Below are 21,520 nucleotides of genomic sequence, written 5' to 3' on the forward strand. Positions count from 1 at the left end.
TGTCTCCTTACACTCACACCACCTGATCCATGCATGATATGTTGCTTTCCGCCAGCCATGATATGTTGCTCTCCCGCCTGCCATCAAAACACAGATGGCAGTAGGGCTTATATTAGCTTTTCGTAAGACTGGAAAGAAGAAGCCACCTATCCAAGCCACCTATCCAACAGGTTGTTTGGGCTTCAATACTCTAGGAGCCTATGTAACATATCATATACGCAACAGGCAAACACACAATTACAACATCAGATCACAACTACAACACATATTCACAACACACGTCTTAGACACTCATACTCACACTTGAATACACACTTAAACACTAGTGTTCAAGGTCCATCACTACCGACCTCTCCCTCTCCAAGCTTGCCTTGGCCTCCTTCTCTCCACCTCCAATGATCTCAAATCATTGAAGTGCCTGCCATCTTCCTAGAGGTCAACGACCGACACCTCCACACAAACATCATCCACAAGTGTCTAGTATTTTTCTTTTCTTTCCTTGTTTAGAGTTCCATTGGGAGTTGCCAATAAGATTATGAAGTTAACGAGGGCTTTTTTGTGGGAGGGTAGTCGGAAAGCGAAGGAGCATTTGATTTGTTGCGATGTTGTCTCTCTTCCTAAATGTAAGGGAGGTTATGGTTTTCGGTAACATAGTTGTTAAGAATATTGCATTGCTTGATAAGTGGTTTATGGAGGTTTCTAAGGAAAGATTGGACTCTTTATGGCACGTTCACTATTAGAATAGTTTTATGTTCTTATGTTATTATTTGGTTAAGTTGAGGGTACTATGGTCATATTGTAATGTTAGGTTTTAAATAAATATATTTGCTGGTGTAGAGTATGTTAAGAACTCTAAACCATTTAGTCACTATCTTTTTCTCTTCTCTAGTCATATAACTCATAGACCCGAAAGACATTACTCTGATTCGAAAATGACTCAGCAAGAGAGTCTCAAATTTGCTTAGCGGTGTCACAAAATTCCACAGTAGTAGCCACAAGAGAGTCTCAGCGATGCCATATCCAACCCATAACACACAAATGCTCACTACACATAAGTAGTATTATCAGTGGCAGGAGGTAGTTCAGCAAGAAAACGTAACTTCTTGCCACGTAAAAAAATTTTAACTGCATGAGCCCAAGCCATATAGTTCAAACCATTCAATTTCTAGGTAGTAATAGATTTAGGCATCTCATCATCCCTAATCACCGCCACAGCTAGTTTTGCCTCAGCCTCAGGTTTAGCCATGACACTCACGCAAGTCACACAACAAAGGAACACTGAACCAACAAACTACCAACAAAACACCAGCAAATATATTTATATAAAATGGAGGAATTTAGGGTTAGGGTTAGGGTTAGAGAGGAAGAAAGAGAGGAGAAAAAAATATTGTGACTGAATGGTTTAAAGTTCTTAACATACTCTACACCAGCAAATATATTTATATAAAACCTAACATTACAACATGACCATAGTACCCTCACCTTAACCAAATAATAACATAAGAACATACAACTATTCTAACATTCCCCATGAATGTTCCTAAGTTTTTTTTAGGGCGATGTGGTTATCTTATTAACAGTATGTGCTCTAGTGTTCTCCATTTAAAAATTCCTTTGTTCCTCCAAAGATATTTGGATGTGTTTACTTTGTTCATATTCAAAAACATACTAGTGGGAAGCTTGATCCTAGGGCTTCGAGGTGTCTTTATTAGGTATTAGGCTTCTTAGAAGGGATATAAGTACTATGATCCTTACTCTCACAAGGTGTAGGTTAAAAAGGATGTCACCTTTCACGAATTTGAGCCCTTCTTTCTTTTATCTCAACCATCTCTTCAAGATGAGAGTCATACCTGGGAAAAAAGTCAACTACTCGATAGGAGTTATCAGTTTTTCTTTCTCTCAAAGGGCTCTTATTTGGAGGGATGTTAGATAGGATAAAGGACATGGTAGAAGAGATGAAAGCTTTAAACAAGAATGACACCTGAGATTTAGATCCTCTTCCTGATGGAAAGAAACTAGTCAGGTGTAAATGGGTGTTACCATTCAGTGGAAAGCAGATGGGACGATCGACAGTTACAAGAGAAGATTTGTTGGCCTTTACTCAGACTTGTACAAACTATCAGCAGACATTTGTTCCTCTAGCAAAGATGACTTCGATATGCACCTTTATGTCCTGTGTAGCTATTTGGATTGGCTATTTCAATAGCAAATGTCAAGAATGCATTCTTCATGATGATTTAGAATAGAAAGTATATGTAAATGCGCCACAAGGATTCTCATCTCAATCCACTGTTGGAAAAGTTTGTAGGTTGAAGAAGGCTATTTATGGATTGAGACAGTCTCTTAGAGCATGGTTTGATAGGTTTCCCAGAGTTATCTAGACATTTGGGTACAAGCAAAGTAATGTAAATCACACAATGTGTTAAATGAGATAGGAATAAGATAACTACTCTTATTGTATATGTGGATTACATAGTGGTGACCGGCAATGATTTGGAGAAACTGACTCAACTCAAGGCGAAGTTAGCAAAGGAGCTTGTGATCAAAGATCTTGGTCCTTGGAGATAATTTCTTGGGCTTGATTCCAGATCGAATAAGGGCATTTTTGTTTCTCAGGAGAAGTAAATTCTTGATTTTCTTAATGAAATAGTCATGTTGGGTTAGCATATTCATCCATGGTTGTCAAATAGCAAATCGAATCGTGAATCGATTTCCTAAAAAAATGAATCATGAATCAAATCGAACATTATATTATATACTTTTTATAAAATATATACATATATATTTATGTTCGTATAAAATCACATGTATAGTGCTTAAAATGAAAAAAATAACTATCTAATAGAAATTTCAACTATATATTACATATATTATATTTATTGTACAACAGTGTATAAATATATATAATATAATATTAACGAAGTAAAGTTGGCATCCAGTCCTTTTCAACAACATTAATTTAGAAATACAGCATACTTTAATGCCACTCCACCACAGGGAAAACCAAAGGTTACCTTTGTGAGACTCATAAAGAGACCACAAAATCAAAGTAGAAACACAACATATTATAATGCTTCTGCACCACAAGGAAGGCCAAAAGTTACCTTTGTTAGACTTACAAAGAGACCACAAAGGCTGGTAAAAAAAACTTACCCATGTGAATAACAATGGAGAAGCATGGGAGATTTGTTCATCGACAGATTGGTTCCCTTTAGTCGACAGATTTTCTTCCTTCCATCTTCTATTCATCTCTTCTATATGCCACTCATCTCCCATAGTTCGTATCGGCGATTCATCACGATTCACTTGATTCAATCTTTGAATCAAACAATTCCAGTGAGATTACGATTGCATATTGCGATTCGTATCGTCCAATGTAAAAATCGTATTGAATCGTACAACTCGTATAGCGAATTGTATGATTCAAACAACCATGGATTCATCAATTGAGGTTGGTCATTGTCTTAGCATTCGTGTGGTGATCATGTGGATAAGGAGAGGTACAGAGGTTTGTGGAGAGACTTACATATATATTTGTCTCATACTCGACTAGATATTGCAAATGCAACAAGAGTTACTAATCAATTTATGCTTGATCCTCATTCAATGCATCTAGATGTATTGTATTGGTCCACTTGACAAAGTCGTTAGGGTTTTTGACCGAAAATTATCATTGAATTGGTTAACTCATTTAATTGAGCAGGTTTATAATTTTTCCCCTAAAAGTAGGACACATGCCACTTGTTTGCGTATTTTTCATAAGAAAATACTAACAGTTGTAATCAATTGGATCAAATTGAGATAAAATCATAAATTCAGGGTCAAAATCAAGCCAGTTACAATTACAGGGACAAAAATGACCAAAGAACCAAAGTATAGGGACTATTGGTGTAATTTGCCTTTTCTTTTTTTTCTTTTTTTTTTCTTTTTTTTTTTGCAAGCAAGCAAGCAATTTTTATACCAAAAAACTAAAGACATACAATGATGCTCAAGACATGACTGAACACATGAAGACAAGCCAAGAGGCAACAAATCTCTCCATCAAGATCACACAAGAAAATCTAGCCAACCAAAAAAAACATGCCATCATAACCCCGAGAGGGCTATGTCAAAAATTATATTCTCAAAAGAAAAAAAAGGATAACTCTATCATGTATTCTACTAAATTTCATGGATAGAATTTCACTAAGCAACAAAGGCACATAATTATCACCCAAGAAATGCCAAACAAATTAAAAAATAAAAATTATAATCATACTATTAAAATAACCAAACCAAACCCTGTGCCCTAAACTCCCAATCAACTTGGCTCGGCTATATGAACCCTTTGTTTCATTTTTCTCTATCAAGAGTCATATGCCCAGTCAAATTAATTTTTTTTTTTTTTTTTTTTTTTACAACAATATCCCAATAAATCTAGGTCTTCCCTTCCCTCTAGCATTTCTATTAATTGTGATCCTATTGCACTTCCTCACCGTTGCCTCTAACTATTTTTGTTGTTGATTCTTCTTTTATTTTTTATTTTTTTTACTACAATATCCCATATCGATCTAGATCTTCCCATCCCTTTAGTATTTCCATTAACTGTGATCCTATTGCACTTCCTCATCGTTGCCTCTAATCGTTTTTGTTGTACATGACGAAATCATCTTAGTCTATTCTTTCACAACTTATCTTCAAACAGTGCTATTCCTAACCATTTTCTAAATGTATTCATTTCTAATTCCATATTTCATGATCTTACTAACACATCCACCTCAACATTCTCTCTCTCTCTCTCTCTCTCGATTAGTGAAAGTTAGTGGTTTCCACTCCTCAGAATGGAACCCAAGACCTCCCCTTAGGAGAGACTTGGTGGCCAAAGGACTAGCCACACAGCCTACAACCCTTAATTCAATTAAACACATTTTACTTATTTGTTGTGTTTCTTAGTAAAATGATATTGTTAGATTTGCATGAGAGAGAGAGAGAGAGAGAGAGAGAGAGAGAGAGAGAGAGAGAGAGAGACTGTGTGTATTAACATACTCAAATCATATTAGGGTTCTCCCATACACATATTTATAATAAAAGACTAAAGGAACAAAGGACATAACTACCCTTAGACACTAATACTTAACACTCCCCCTCAAGTTTGTGCAAAGGCATCTCTCATGCCCAATTTGCAGCAAATGGGGTGGAAAACCTTACCACTAAGACCCTTAGTGAATACATCAGCCAATTGATTTTCAGACTTCACAAAAGGCATATTAAACCCTTATTCAATTTCTCTTTAATGAAATGTCTGTCGATCTCAATATGCTTTGTTTTGTCATGCTAAGCAGGATTGTGAGCAATACTAATGTCAACTTTGTTGTCACAGTACAGTGTTAAAAGTTCACTACAAACAAATCCAATATCATTCAACAAGGATTGGAGCCACATCAGTTCACATATACCATGCGCTATAGCCCTGTATTCTACCTCTGCACTAGATCTGGACACCACTACTTGTTTCTTACTACATCATATGACTAAATTTCCACCCACAAATGCACAGTAACCGGAGGTAGATCGCATGTCATCTATAAAACTAGCCCAATCAACATCTGTGAATGCCTCCAACCTCAAGTGACCATGATTGGAAAATAAAATCCCTTTTCCAGGAGCAGATATAAGATACCTCAAAATGCGATACAATGCATCCAAATGAGGTGCACGAGGCTCATGCATAAATTGACTCACTCTCTCAACCGCATAGGAAAAATCTGGACGAGTGTGGGATAGATATATAAGCCTTCCCACAAGTCGCTGGTACCTTTCCTTCTCCACAAGATCACCAACACCACTACAAAGATGGTGATTAGCCTCAATTGGTGAATTAGCTGGTCGGCAGCCTAGCCTATGTTACCTAGAGCATGGATTATTCCGATACGTGGAATGGGGACGAGAACGTGGTACACCACATGCTCTAAAATGTGGTACGATAGGGGTAGACTAGTATATATTATATTTAGGAATTTAAGGTACTTCTAGAGTAATTTTTTTTTTTAAGTATTAGACATTTACTAAAATGTAATATTTTCTATGAGCATTATGACCCATTTTTTTGATGTTTTTGCTTTGTCAAAACTTAACTCACCTTAGATTTTAATTCATTATATTTTATTTTTTTTCCTCCTAAGGTAACATTTAAGGACATTGAAAAAAAAACTTTTGAGATCGCTTTAAATCACTAAATTTACCATTTTAGAACGGAAGTGTACCATATTTCGGAACGTGCGTACCAATACGTAATTCGCTAGGGTATTAGTGTTTTCTAGTAACATAGAGCCTAACATGCCAGCTTCCTCAACAAGATCTAGGATATACTTCCGCTGAGAAATAAAGATACCTTTGTCTGATCTAGCAACTTCAATCCTAAGAAAGTATCTCAACGGACCAAGGTCTTTGATCTCAAATTCCTTACCCAATAGCATCTTCAGATGTGTCACTTCCTTCTCATCATTACCTGCCACAACTATGTCATCCACATATACTATAAGCACACTTACCTTAATTGCATGGCATTTGATGAACATTGTGTGATCTGCATTGCTTTGCTTATACCCGAATCTCAACGAATCTGTCAAACCAAGCTCGAGGAGACTGCTTCAAACCATGTAAAGCCTTTTTCAACCTACAAACGTTCCCAGCTGTAAACTGAGATGAGAATCCTAGTGGTACATCCATATATACCTCCTCCAAATCACCATGGAGAAATGTATTCTTCACATCTAACTACTGTAAAGGCCAGCCCAAATTAGCTGCACTTGAGAGAATAACTCAAATGGAATTCATCTTTGTTATTGGAGCAAAGGTCATGCTTTGTACCGTTCAATTTTTTCATCTGCTTTCTGTTTAATGGTGAATACCCACTTACACCCTACAGGTTTTTTTCCAATAGGAAGAGGAACCAACTCTCAAGTGTTATTCTTGCTTAAAGCTTGCATCTCTTCTACCATACCTGCTTTCTACGTGGGATCATTGATAGCTTCCTTCCAACCCTGGGGAATACACAAAAGACAAAGACGAAACAAAAACATGATATGTAGAAGACAATGAATCATATGACACAAATTTAGAAATAGGATGTTAAGTGTAGACACAAATTTTAAAACATGAAGTATTTCAACACATTTTAAAATTTTATGTTACAAATGTCCACTGTTTAGTTTTTGGACTAAGCAGTGTTGATTATTTGAATAGCAGGTTCTTATTTCCGATCTGTATTTTAGATCGTTAATTACACATTTTAGACAAATGAAACCTCCGATTAATGAAGAACAAAATTAACAAAAGACAATTTAAGAAAAATAAATATTTTATTGAAATTGTTATGGGTTTTGAACCCTCGAATACAAAATACAATTCTTGGATTTGGAACCCTTTACCTATTCATCACCATTAGCGTAGGCTCTTGAGTTCTTTAGGCTTCTCTTCTTCTTTCTTGTAACGATTTCTTTAGCTCTCAATTTCTTTCTCTCTTTCTCTGATCTTTTCACTTCTGATTTTTTGATCTCCCGTCTTGTGTGATGGTCCTCATATTTATAGAGGGCCATTAGGTGAAAAGAATGCTTCATCTTCAATTTGAATTTCAAATTGAATGATAGCGCCATTTGAATTTTGAATAATAGAGCTATTTGATTGATCGTATATCTGATTAACCGGATTGATCTTTGGAGTTTCATCTTGTGTGGTGTCCTTGCTGTAGGCTCTACAGGTGTCATCTTTCGTAGGCTCCATGTGTCACTTGAGTATCTTGAATAACGTTGTTGAGATACAACGTCGTTTTATTTATGTACTTCAACGAATCATATTGATCTTTTTTAGGAAGTGATTGCCTACAACAATCTTATCGTAGGCTCTATGTGTGTCATTGACTGTATTTGAAATTTAAACATAAATTTGGTTGAAATTTATGTGCTAACATTGAGTACAAACCCTAACCCCTTTCTAAGAGCAATAGGAAGACTCGAATCATCAGCAACAGGAATAGAAAGACTCGAATCATCAGCAATAGGACTATCAACTATAGGTGAAGGAATAGACTGAGATGCATTACCTGGAACTGGCATGAGGGATGATGATTGGTTGGGTGGCACAAGGGAAGCCTGCTCTTTTGGATGCCGAGAATAAGTCTTAAGATCAACCCTGTCCAAACCACCACCAATATCAAGCTCCACATCAAGAGAACTATTAGGCTTCCCCTCACCACAAATAACAGTCCGCTAACTAAGAAGGAAAAAAGATAACTCATGTTGATAGGTCATCTCCTCATCTGCAATCTCATCCATAACACTCTCCCCCTGAGGAGATGGCGGAGGATAAGGAAATAAGGACGCAGATTCATGGAAAGTGACATCCATACTAACATATTTTTTGCGATTGTGAGGATCATAGCCATTTGTAACCCTTCTAAGTAGCAGAATAACCAATAAAGACACAGTGTATAGCCTTAGGATCAAGTTTCCCACGAGTACGAGGTTGCAAATGAACAAAACAGACACACCCAAACACCCGAGGAGGAGGAGAAGAGGTGGGATACGCTATATGAAGCAGTTGAAGAGGAATGTGGAATTGTAGGACACTAGAAGGCATACGGTTAATAAGGTAAGCAACGGTAAGAATAGCATCACCAATACTAGATCAGGTGAGGTATTGAGTAATCCTGGCATGTATTAGTGTTTAGTGGGTCGACTGATTTATCTGACCAGTACTAGATCAGGCTTGGCATTTGCTGTGAGTATTGTAAGTCAATTTATGCATGCACCTCGTAGAACTCATCTTGATGCAGTCTATCACATCTTGAGATATTTGAAGACTACTCCGAGTTTGGGGTTATTCTTCTCTGCAATAATTCAATCTAAGTTGTCGTGTTTCACTATGCAGATCAAGCGGTTGTCTCGAGATCTTCGGCTGAAGCCGAATACCATGCTATGGCTTAGGGCACTTGTGAGATATTATAGGTCAAATCTATTCTTGAAGAATTGAGCTTTAAGGAGTACACTTCCTCACTTTTGTTCTATGACAATAAGGCGTCAATTATGTTAGCCTCTAACTTAGTTCTTCATGAGAGGACTAAACATATAGAGGTTGATATTCATTTTATTAGGGAAAAGGTTAGTACTAAAGTTGTGAGTCCATCATTTGTCTCTTCATCTGAGCAGCTCGCTGATATGTTCACCAAATCAGTTAGACCAACCTTGTTACAGTCCTCCATTGTCAAGCTTGGTTTAGTGAATATCTTTGAACCAGCTTGAGGGGTAGTGTTGGAATATACAAATAAGTTAGGATCGCATAATTCATGGGAAATTCTATTTCCACACACCTAATTAGCTCAGGGCACACACTTAATGAATATTAATTTAATGACAATTATATCCTAAATAAAAATGACCGTAATGGACATCCAGCAATACCTATAACATTATGTAAAAAAAATTATCTATACACATCTTTTAAGAATAAAAAAATCTTAATATACACCTTTTGAGTTAAAAAAAAAAAAAAAAAAAAAAAAAAAAAAAAAAACTCTAGTTTTTCCGTTGTTTGCTTTACTCTCTAAGTTTATACTCCATTGATTAAATCGTTTTGTCATTAGAATCCACCATAATTCTTGATTTTTGTGATGAAAGAGTTGCAAATCAATGGAAATTCAAATTCAAATAACAATATACCTAGTTACAACAAAAGCAATTATGAAAATGCAAGTTTTTTTGTGCAAAAAAATTTTTCACAATTTTAATTCGGTAAACCAGTGCCGAAACGTGTTACTTTTTTCGGATATCAACTATTGAAATTATTAATTCTATTCAAAAATCAAGTTTCAAATTTGGATTCGGAACTCAACTTTCGAATTTAAGAATTTATTTCAGAAGCCAAGTTCTGAATTTTTTTACATGTTTCGGAAGTTAAAAATCGAATAAAATTTTTTCATTCGAATAACCAGTACAGAATAAGCAAAATTTCCCAAAAAAAAAAAAAAAATAGTTTATGAAAAATAAGAGATGGAGTTGTACGTCTTCAACGGAGTTTGATACAAAACGATGTTGTTTCAAGATCTAAGTTGATACAAGTCGATGCCAATTAATGACTTTGTCAATGTTGACTGGATTGTTGATTGAAGGAATCAGTTTGACGATGTAATTGGAAATCAAAGGAGGTAGTTTGTTGTATGATCTAAAGATTCATGGAGTGATTTACTGAGAGATTTCTTGTGAAAGATGTTGCAGTGTTTTCAAGGTGGGTGGAATAAAAAATGGGTCTATACCATTGATTCTCTGTGGAACAAAAGATTTAAGTGGTGTGTGTACAAGGATGTTAGTTTAGGATATAATTGGAACATGTGAGGTGTGGACTAAGAACAAAAACATAAAACCTATGAAGCACGGGTACTCCAAAAATAGTGTCATACACGCACCGGGTACTTACCGGGTGCGGGTATGCGTACCGGGTACGGTAAAAAGTGGTCGGGTACGTCTGCCTAAGTCGGGTACGGCATGGGTACGCCGATGGTGCGTTTTGGGTACAGCGGGGGCAGAAATCAAATTTTCTGAAAAATTGAGGGGTACCAAAGCAATATTAAGAAAAATTAAAAACAAAAAAAGAGAAAATGTATATACAATTTGCCCTAATCACCTCGTCTTTGACTTCGACATTTGCCCTAATCTCATCGAAGCAAAGAGGACTTCGACCATCACCCTCCTTCGACTTCGACTTTTGCCCTAATCTCATCGAAGCAAAGAGGCGACTTCGACCATCACTCTCGTCTTCGACAGCGACTCGACCATCACCCTCGTCTTCGACAGCGACCATCACCCTCGTCTTCGACTTCGACTTCGACTTCGACCCAGAGACTTCGGCTTCGACCTGCAGAGAGGTATCTCTTCATCTTTATTTTTTTTGTTTTTTTTTCTTGTTTCTTCTTTTTTCTTCAGAGGTATAATCTGATGTTAATAAATTAGAACACAAAAAATCATATTTAGAACAAAAAAATCAAAAAAATTAGAACCAGGTTATTCAATCATATTTAGAACAAAAAAAAAATTAGATCAAAAAAATTAATAAATTAGGAAATAATCATAAATATTAATAATCATAAATATTATTTTTAATCATTAAATTAGATCAACAGAATGTTAATAATAATCATAAATATTATTTTTAATCATAAAATTAGATCAACAGAATGTTAATAATAGTCATAAATATTAATAATCATAAATATTATTTTTTATGCTTATAGGAAAATGAGTTCATCAAGTAGTTTAGGTTCATCTGCTGCAAGTGCTTCTGCTCCTTCCATTGATCAATCTGGAGATGAAAATGCTCCTCTTTGGTGTTGTTGGTTGTTTTTCCTTTGCTTGGATTATGGACTGAATTGGTGTTGGTTATGTTGAATTCAAATATATTAATATTTGTCGTTTAGTTTTATAGTTCTCTTTTTAGTTTTGATATTTAACTTTAATTTGTAGGTTGGATCTTTTAACCATAATTATAAAAAATAAAAAATAAAAAACAAAATCGGCATACCGTAGCCGTACCCGTACCCTACTTTTTTGGGATTTTGCCGTATCGGCGTACCCGTACTCGTACCCGTACCGTACTCGTACCCGCACCCGTGCTTCTTAGCATAAAACCAATTTCACAAGGGTGTGCATTGAGAAGTTATGTACACAGAGATAAAAGAGTGTGTGAAAATAGAATTTTCCATAATTCATGTATTGCAGGATATTAGGCTATTTTTCTTTATTCTGATTTTATTTATTCTACCTTCCTAATTTGTAATCTCTCCAATTTATGTATATACAAGGCTAGTCATGAATTATAATTAAGCCATTCCATTCTTTACTTTCTTCTTGCCGGGGGGCAAGGGGACCAACTCCCAAGTAAAAGTCTTAGCAAGAGTAGACAACTCATCTTTCATAGCAAACATCCAGTTTGGATCTAGACAAGCATCCTTATAAGACTGAGGCTCAACATAAGAGTAAATGGTAAACAGAAAAGCACGGTATGACAAAGAAAAACAAGCATTAGAGAAATTCAATCTTACCAACGGAGTAAAATTCATTTTAGTCACTGGAGCAAAAGTCTCATGATAATCAATGCCACAAGTCTGAGTGAACCTTTTAACAACCAATCTCGCATTATATCTCTCAATAGTCCCATCGGCCTTCTGCTTGATTGTAAACACCCATTTGGGGGTAGAAAAACTAACTCCCATGTGCCATTCTTACTCAAAGCTCTCATCTCCTCTGCCATAGCTTCTTTCCACTTACGATCAGTGAGTGCTTCCTTCTAATACTGAGGAATAGAGATAGAGGACAAAGACGAAACAAAGGCACGATATGATGAAGATAAGGAGTCATGACACAAATTTAGAATAGGATGTTAAGTACAAGTTCTAACACCTTTTCTAATAGCAATAGGAAGATTTGAATCATCAACATGAATAGTAGGAGAAGTAACCAAAGACTCATTACTTGAGGATTCCATAAAAGAATTAGGAACTGGAGTCGAAGGTGATAATTTGCATGGCGGCACATAGGTCGATTGTTCTCTTTGTCGCCAAGAGTAGGTCTGAAGATCAGGTCTATCCAACCTACTAGACTCCTTCCGAACACAATCCGGTCTATCCAACATACTAGACTCCCCCTGAACACAATCTGGTTTATCCAACCTACTAGACTCCCCCTGAACACACTTACTCATATCCTTCTCACAATACGGCGCCTCCTTCCCCTCACAACAAATAGTAGAGAATAATGGACCAGAAGAAACAATCTCTTCCATTGAAGAAACCTCCCTCTGAAGAGATTGGTCCCTGAAGAACGACTCAGACTCACAAAAGGTGACATCCATGGTAATATAAGTTTTTCGAGAGTGAGGATCATAGCACTTGTAGCCTTTCTAGGTGGAGTAACCAATGAAGACACACCGAAGAGCCTTGGGGTCCAGTTTGGTCCCGAGTACGACGAGAAATGTGAAAAAAGCAAACACGACCAAACACTTTAGGAGGAATGGAATGAGGGGGTACAAGCATAGGAGGAAGGAGAGTAAGGTGTGCTGAAACTGGAGGACTCTAGAAGGCATACGGTTAATGAGATACGCGGCAATGAAAACAACACCACCCCAGAATGGTTTATGAACCCGCATCGTGAACATAAGGGCACGAGCAACCTCAAGAAGATGACGGTTTTTGCGTTCAACAACACCATTCTATTCGGGAGTGCCAACACAACTGGTTTGATAAAGAATACCATGAGCCTCAAGATATGCTCGAAATTCACCCACAACTGGTTTGATAAAGAATACCATGAGCCTCAAGATATGCTCAAAATTCACCATCAATTTAGTTGGTATCATTATCACTTCGAAGTACTTTAATGTCGATGTCAAATTGAGTATGAACCATCTTATGAAATGTTTGAGAGCAAGAAAAGACCTCACTTTTGGTGCGAAGCAAGTAAACCCAAGTGACACAAGAATAACAGTCAATAAAAGTAACAAACCAACAATAACTAGACACAGATAGAACACGAGATCTATGAAGGACGGACACCTCTCCGAAGGCAGTGTATGGGTGTCCGACACGTGTCAAGCACGGACACAGACACGCGTCGGACACGCAATGGACACATGTTGGACACTCTACCTAACGTGTCCTCCCCCTTTTTTTTTTTTTTTGAATTTTTCCAGCTGGACACGCTTGGACACGTTGTGGACACGTTAGAGACAGAGAGAGAAACCCTGACTCGTTGAATACAAAGAGAGAGAAACCCCAACTCATTGAATACAAATAGATAAAAACCCTAACTAATTGAATACAGAGAGAGAGAGAGAGAGAGAGAGAAAGAGAGGGTGAAGAAAAACCTGTTGAAGCCCTAAATCGAGGTATACTCTTCGAATCTGTCTTCATTTATTCAAATTTGTTATTCTTCTTCGTTTTTCTTCTTCTTCTGTTCGCCTCTCCGTGATTCGTCTCTCTCTCTCTCGCTTTCGACTTTGTCTCTTGCTTGTGTTGAACTCGTCAATTCTACCTCTTCGACTCTCTCTTCTTTCTGCGCGATCGTCTCTCTCTCTCTCCTCTTCTCTATTCTATTCTTTTTGTTGTTTCCCTCTGTCCCTGATATTATATATATCAACAAAAAAAAAAAAAACCCCCTTTTTTTTTCTTTCCTCTTTCTTCTTTTTTTCTATTTTTTGAGTATTCTTATTTGCTCAACTTAAACATACATAAAATAAATTGTTTTTATTTGTAGGAAAAAATTAATTTGTAAATGAAATTTGATATTAAAATAAATAAATAAATAAATAATATATGTTTTTTAATTTTACATGTAATAAATAAATAAAATTATATATATTAAGCGTGTCCCTAGCGTGTCATGTCCCCATTTTTTGAAAATTTGCGTGCCCGCGTGTTTGTGTCGTGTCCGTGTCCCGTGTCCGTGAATCATAGCACAAGATGGACCCCATACCTCAAAATGAATAGCCATAAATGGAAACAAACTTCTCTTATTAATTGAAGGATAACAAGATCTTTTATGTTTGGCAAACTCACAAAATCACAATGAAAATTATTTCTGTCACAATCCTTCACTAAATTAGGAAAAAGTTTATTCGAAACTGAAATAGAGGGACGGCCTAAACACCGATGCCACTAATGTAATAGAGAAAGAGATGAAGTGTTGGTTGTCTGAAGAGCTTGACTGGTGATAGAAAATCCACCCTTCAGAAAATACAATCCCCCATGTGCTTCACCACTGCCAATCGTTCTCCCCGTATCTAGTTCCTTAAAAACACAATGAGAAGGGAAAAAAAGTTACAGAAAAATTTAAGAAATTGGTAATACAACTGATAGACAGTAAATTAGTAGAAAATTTGGGAACATGAAGAACAGAGGAGAGAGAAATAGAGGGAGAACAATGAATAGAACCGGTCTCAGACACAGAGGATAAAGACCCATCAGCCACTCTAACTTTATCCTTGCCAGAACAAGGAGAGCAAGAGTGGAAAATAGTGGACAAAGCTATCATATGATCAGTAGCACTGGAGTCAATAATCCAAGGAAATGAAGAGACAGCACTCAAGGCATGTGTAGGAGTACTTGTAGAAACAAAGTTGGAGGAAGGAGGATCAAAAGTAGGCACACCGAGCCATCAAACGCCGAAGAGTATGTAACTAACCATGGGAAAAAGCAGCGGGATCACCCAAAGGACTAATAGAGGATTCTGACAAGTGTGCATGAGAGCGAACAGTCCCACCGCGGCCACTAGTACCACCACGGCGACTACCTCTCCCACGGTTACGTCGACCATGTAACTTCCATCAGTGTTCCCAATCATGCCGTTCTTTCCCACAATAATCACAGATAATCTGATCACGAGCACTAGAAGAACGAACCAGAAAAGAGAACAGAAGATTACCTCTTCACAGTTCTGATACCAAGTTAAAATTATAAGAACAAATTTAAGATTGAGAGGAGAGAAGAGAAAAATAAAAGAGAGAATTCTTATTAGGAAGAGGCACAAAACCTTAGATTAGGTTTTCCCTCTATAACAATATCTATTTATACTAATCAAATAATTACATATAGACATATTACCCTTCATCTAACTTAACAACAACCACTGCACTTAGAGAGATCACTACATACTACTTTACCCAACAACCCATATTGAGCCAACAACTTTAAACGCTAACTAGACAAATGACCTAACCTAGCATGCCACAAGAAAAAAAAAAAAAAAAAAAAAGGACCCGAATTTTGATCTAGACAAAATGAAGATAAAGTTAATGAAGACGACAAAACTGGGATATGAAGACTTTCTACCATATAGATATGTCGAACTCTACACCCGATCCCAATCTGCTTCCTAGACTCCCGATCCTAAGCAACACAAGCGGAATAGGAAAAAATAACATCAAAACCAAAGGCAACAAGTTGACTAATAGAGAGTAAGCTAATAGACAACTGAGGAACATAAAAATATATATATATATATATATGTGGTAAAGATAAAGGTGAAGAAGATCAAGGATAGAGCCAATAAATAAAACAAGCATCTGAGAACCATAGGCAGTACTAACAATGATAAGAGAGGGAGGAGAAACACAATTATGTAAAAGAGATAAGTGGGGAGTCATATGGTGGGAACAACCAAAATCAAAGAGCCAAACTGTGGAGGTAATACCAATAGCAAAACCAAACTAACCATAGTGAGTAGTGGTCATGATAGATGCAGATGAGAGGATCATAGAACAGGATGCCATCATGGTCTACCAATGATGTAGCTCCTCACGCATAGACTGCATCTCGAATGGAGAAGGATGATCGGATGTAGAAGTAACAAAAGCAGCCGGAGGGTGAAAGGTACTTTGGGTGGGTGGACGGAACACTGTCTGAGAAGGCAGAGCAAGCTGGCGACCTTTCTTAGGACAATTATACTTCCAGTGACCTTTCTAATGGCAAAAGGCACACTCATCCATTGCAAGGTGAGACTTCAGTTTCCTAGTGACTTGAATGAGATGTCTAGATGGGGTAAGCAATAGTGAGGATTGCTGAGAAGCAACAAAAACAGACGGAGAGGTAATCCCATTGTGAGCAACCTTAAAGTGAGTCTCCTCAACAATAAGTTCGAGCACCACTCCGTCAACTGATGGCAAGAGTGAACGATGAAGAATCGTCCCGAAGTGCCATCGAAAACTAAACAAGCCTTTGCTTCTCCCTGTAGTGAATATAGCTATCCCCGCAAACCAGGTGAGAACTTGAGCATTCTCTATATCCCATTTCGATATAGCTGCAGCAAAGCCCCTTGACCTTACTATCAGTTGATCAACGTGTTAAGTCAAATACCCTAGGCGACCACGACCAAGGACAAAATTTCTGAAAACAGTGGACCAACACGAGAAATTTTTCCCATTCAAAATGGATATTAATGGCTGGTACCATATCATCAGACATGATGCAATTACGAATGAAGTTGGGGTGAAACATGTAAATATTGAAAAGAGTGATTCTTTAACCAATTATTCAACACACAAATCAACAAGTCCAATATTTAATATAGCAGAAGAAAACAAAATCAGTTACCAGCACAGAGAAGAGAGACAGCAAAGAGATCAGACAGAGAAGCCAGAGAACTGAACCAGAGGAGTTCGTTTGTCAACAGGCCAGTGGAGAAGACCACTTTGATTACAAACAAATCTGAGGGACCAGACATAGGAATTAGAGAAGTCAACTTCAAAGATCAAATCAGGAGTTCACACAAACAGGTCGAAGACTATGTCATGCAGGTCGCGAGTTGGAAACGGAGAACCGAACGATGATTCAGAGTTTTTGGAAAAGGAACCAAAAATTCAGAGTCTTCGGCTCTAGGGTTCAGGCAAGGTTGCAATCCCAACAACTTCGGCGCTAGGGTTCCAGCAGTGGCAGTGGCAGTGGCAGCGGCTCTAATACCATGTAAATATTCTCAACAGCAAAGTGATATGGTATTTCTGAATGTGATTACAAGGCTATTGAAACTCTTAAATAGAGATACACCAAAGCAAAATATGAAACAATGAAAAAGGAAACTTACAGCCTAATTACAATGATAATGATTCTAATACTAAAAATATAATATATGTTCATAGTTTTCATATGAAATAGTGTAACTAAATTATTGAGAAAATAATCTTCCTTCAGATAAAGTTGGAAGAAATGTTAAAGGTAACTCACTTTATTCTGATTGAAGTATAAAAGAATGAACAACGAGATCCCAAAAACCATATCTGACCATATATTAGCAAATGCTTTACGGTTCTCTAACCTCCATTCATCTTGCAACTCCAACCTGTTAGAGCAACAAACAGGACACTAAATTGAAATAAACATTTCGAAAATCAAGTGCATGATGCAAAATTCAGTCAGTGAGAGTCAGGCACATGGAGACTTTCCGAAGGATACTGTATAACAAAACATAACCAGTGGTAGCACACCTAGTAAGGAAATGTAAGAAAATAACATACTTGCCAGCATATTACTACTTTAGTGGAACATATAACACATCAACCTTGAACTAAGAAATCAGGAGAAAAGGGCATTTCCAAATAACAAATTTTATCAAGACAACGTCCCAAGACAAATAATCATCAACAGCTAAACATAGAAGTGGTGGCTAATGGCTGGCTACACTGTTGTAACAAGGAACAAAATTTCATTTTTTTTGTTTCCCATGGAAACAGACAAAATGTTTCCAATTCCTAAGAAAGTGACAAGAACCATTAGTAGAAAACTAAATTCTAACATTTCCATCGAAATATAATGGAACACTCTGAAACTCATCGAAAGGACTATGAACCACAGTGAAACAATGATTTGTTTAGACAGAAATCAGGATCCCCAAACAAGATAATTTTGTTTTCCACTTTTTGTCTTCAAAAATAAAAGAAGAAAAAAGAAAATGTTTGAAATTTAATTACGAAAATGAGAAAGTATAATTGAGAAAGGGGATAAAGAGAGAAACAAATGACGTGGTTGAGTCATTTATTCACTTGCATTGTTATCACAAGGACCTTCTTATGTTTTTGTTCCCTATTACTCCTAAAATCTAGCCTTTCTTATTTTTTCTCTTACAATGGAAAAGCCAACTCCTCAACCCAACCATTTCAATGTTTTCGTCTTTTAATATTTCTTGATCTTTGTTGAACATTATCCTTAACCTTATTAAAAGATCCTTTTAATCTTGTTAGCAAAAAGACCTCTCTACCTAAGTCACCTAATTTGTATAACTGGGTCGGCGGACTGCACTCTGAAATGCGGATCCACAGATTTGGTAACAATTCAAGTTAAATATGCAAGTTCAAGTGCTCAAACTGCAAGTTCTATATGAATTCAAATTAACTAACTAATTTGTGCCAGAAGTGCAACATTTAATGCTGGTATACATGCTTATTAAAGCGGAAGCACGAGCAATATGAGCTTAGATGGCTCAGTCGCTGCCATGTGCACACATTGGTTACACAACTCAATCCTGTGAGCCTTAAATAAAAACAAAAGACTTGAAGCTTCGCATCATCTATCGATGTGGGAATTGGGATTGCACAACATAGGAAAGCAGAAGGCTTTTATAGTTGATACTTGGAACTTCTATTTTCCACCGATATGGGATTGTCAAAGATTTTTTTAAACCATAATTATATATGTAATGTAAAATATACATGTGTAGACGCTTTGAAGGTGCTTTCGCTCTAAAGGCATTTTTACAGAAGGCGCTCTCACACCCACTCACGCTCACACTCACGCTCCACAAATTGGTGACTTAGCTCTCTACCCCTTGAAACCCCTTTCACATTCGAAACCTCCTCCTCCACAGGACATCAGTTCAGCTGGCAATTGCAAGGGAAGTTTTCGAAATTCAAGACGTCAAACTGCTGTATTAGCGCTGCCATTGCTTCCACGGTTTGCGAAAACATATCCTCTGTTTGAGCATCTTGTGTTCTACTCACAGGCCATGGTTAGGACTCGAGTGATAGCTCTGATACCAATTGATGCAAGGAAGCATGTATGGAATAAACACTCACAATTAGAAAACCACAAACAAAATAAAAAGAGATACTCTCTCAAAAAAATTGTATTATTGATCACCAAGAGTTTTTCTATAGAACTTTCCTTTTAGTCTAATGGGTACTCAGTTATCGCACAGTAAACCAAATGCACTCCTCCACTTAAGCCATCCCACCTTAATTCTATGGATCACACCTGCTCCGATCTCCCCATCCGTTGTGATAATCGATCATAAATAACGAAAATGTTTACTCTTAGATTATTTTTGGTTCTCAATCGTAGGTGCATCATTAATATGCAAAAAAGATATACGAATATTATATATATTATTTTAAAATTAATATTTGATTTGTAAATCTTACATTTTTATTTTTATTAAATTTTGACTAGGATTATAATATTTAGTTCTTTTTTATGTGTTTCTTTTTCTACAAGAAAATTTTTTCCCCTTATTTATTTTTCTTGATTAGCCAGCATTAATTATTTTCATTTTTAGGCATTCTTAATTAACAAGAATTGCCAAGTCAGTTTTTTCCAAGCTTGTTTTACTAATAGTAGTTTATTATAAATACCTATGTATGCATTAGAACAAATAAGTTTTTGGCAATTAATAATACAATATCTACGAGAAAATATCTCGTCTATTTGTCTGTGGCTTTTTTTGTTGCAAGTGTTCATCCCATACATGCTTGCCTACATTAGTTGGTATAAGAGCTTGCGCTCAAGTCCTGATCATGGCACCAAGAGAAGTAGGTATGCTTCTAATGAAGAGATGTATAATAGAGATGATGCTACACGAGATGCTCAATTAAATGATAGATGTCAACGGATCGAGGATACACTTGGAACATTGGCCAACCAAGTGGTCGCCTTGGCTATTGCTAATCGACCTTGCAAACGTCTAGTAAGCCTACATGCTCAAGAGAAGGGAAATGTTTTGGATGATATTACCACAAACCGTTTCACAAGGCCAAAAGAAGGGGGTAAGGGAGTTATGGCTACAGTTGAGTGGCCATTCACATCAAAAATGATTTCAAACCCAATTGTGGATTAGAGCAAGTCATCCATTTTTTATGGAGAACAAGTTGAACTTAATGAAGTTCTAGATGAAGATTGCAAGAAAATTATTTTTAATGAAGGTTGTGATACGATTTACCATTATGAAGATCCATTATATTTTATGAATCCCAGCTCATCGTTTTTATGGTTTATCAAAAAGTTAACTATGGGTCACTTTATTTTGACTCAACTGACTGATTGGATAGATGTTGTAAAACTGAAAAAATTCAAAGTTCGTCAACAAAATTCCAAGCTTTATCGCTGTAAGAAGACTAGAGCAGATATTGCATATCTCACTTTTAGAATTCGTGGACAAATTCTTTTCAAGTGAAGGAGAATGATGCAGCCACGATTTGAGGCTATGATTTGGGGATTTGACACATACAAGATTTTAGGAATATTATATTATATTTTTATTAATTTAAAATTAATATTTGATTAGGAAATCTTATCAAAATTCCGAGCTTTATTGTCGTAAGAGGATTAGAGCAGATATTGCATATCTCACTTTTAGAATTCGAGGACAAATTCTTTTCAATTGAAGGAGAATGATGCAGCCACAATTTGAGGCTATGATTTGGGGATTTGATGCATACAAGATTTTTGGAATGTTATTTATATTTTTATTAATTTAAAATTAATATTTGATTAGGAAATCTTATGTTTTAATTTTTATTATATTTTTACTAGGATTAGAATCTTTAGTTTTCCTTTTTTATATGTTTCTTTTTCTACATGAATTGTCTTTCCATTATTCGTTTTCCTTGATTAGCAGTAATATATATGTTTCCTTTTAGGCATTCTTGATAGCAAGAATTGCTAAGTTGGTTATTTTCTAGCTTGCTCTACAAGTATTAGTTTAGTACAAATACTTATGTACGTATTAGAGCAAAA

General features: G+C 36.4%; 1 protein-coding gene across 1 annotated transcript in view; it reads right to left on the reverse strand.

Annotated features, from left to right (window-relative positions):
• LOC114269946 (CemA-like proton extrusion protein-like protein) overlaps window positions 1-21,520 on the reverse strand; it is a 41,399-nt gene that overhangs the window by 11,890 nt on the left and 7,989 nt on the right. The window contains exon 4 of the mRNA XM_082920907.1: window positions 17,741-17,855. Coding sequence (XP_082777033.1) covers window positions 17,741-17,855 — 115 coding nt within the window. The remainder of the gene's footprint in view (window positions 1-17,740; window positions 17,856-21,520) is intronic.

This window comes from Camellia sinensis, chromosome 3 (assembly GCF_055761805.1).
Source record: "Camellia sinensis isolate YWXY chromosome 3, ASM5576180v1, whole genome shotgun sequence".
In the NCBI taxonomy this organism is placed as follows: domain Eukaryota; kingdom Viridiplantae; phylum Streptophyta; class Magnoliopsida; order Ericales; family Theaceae; genus Camellia; species Camellia sinensis.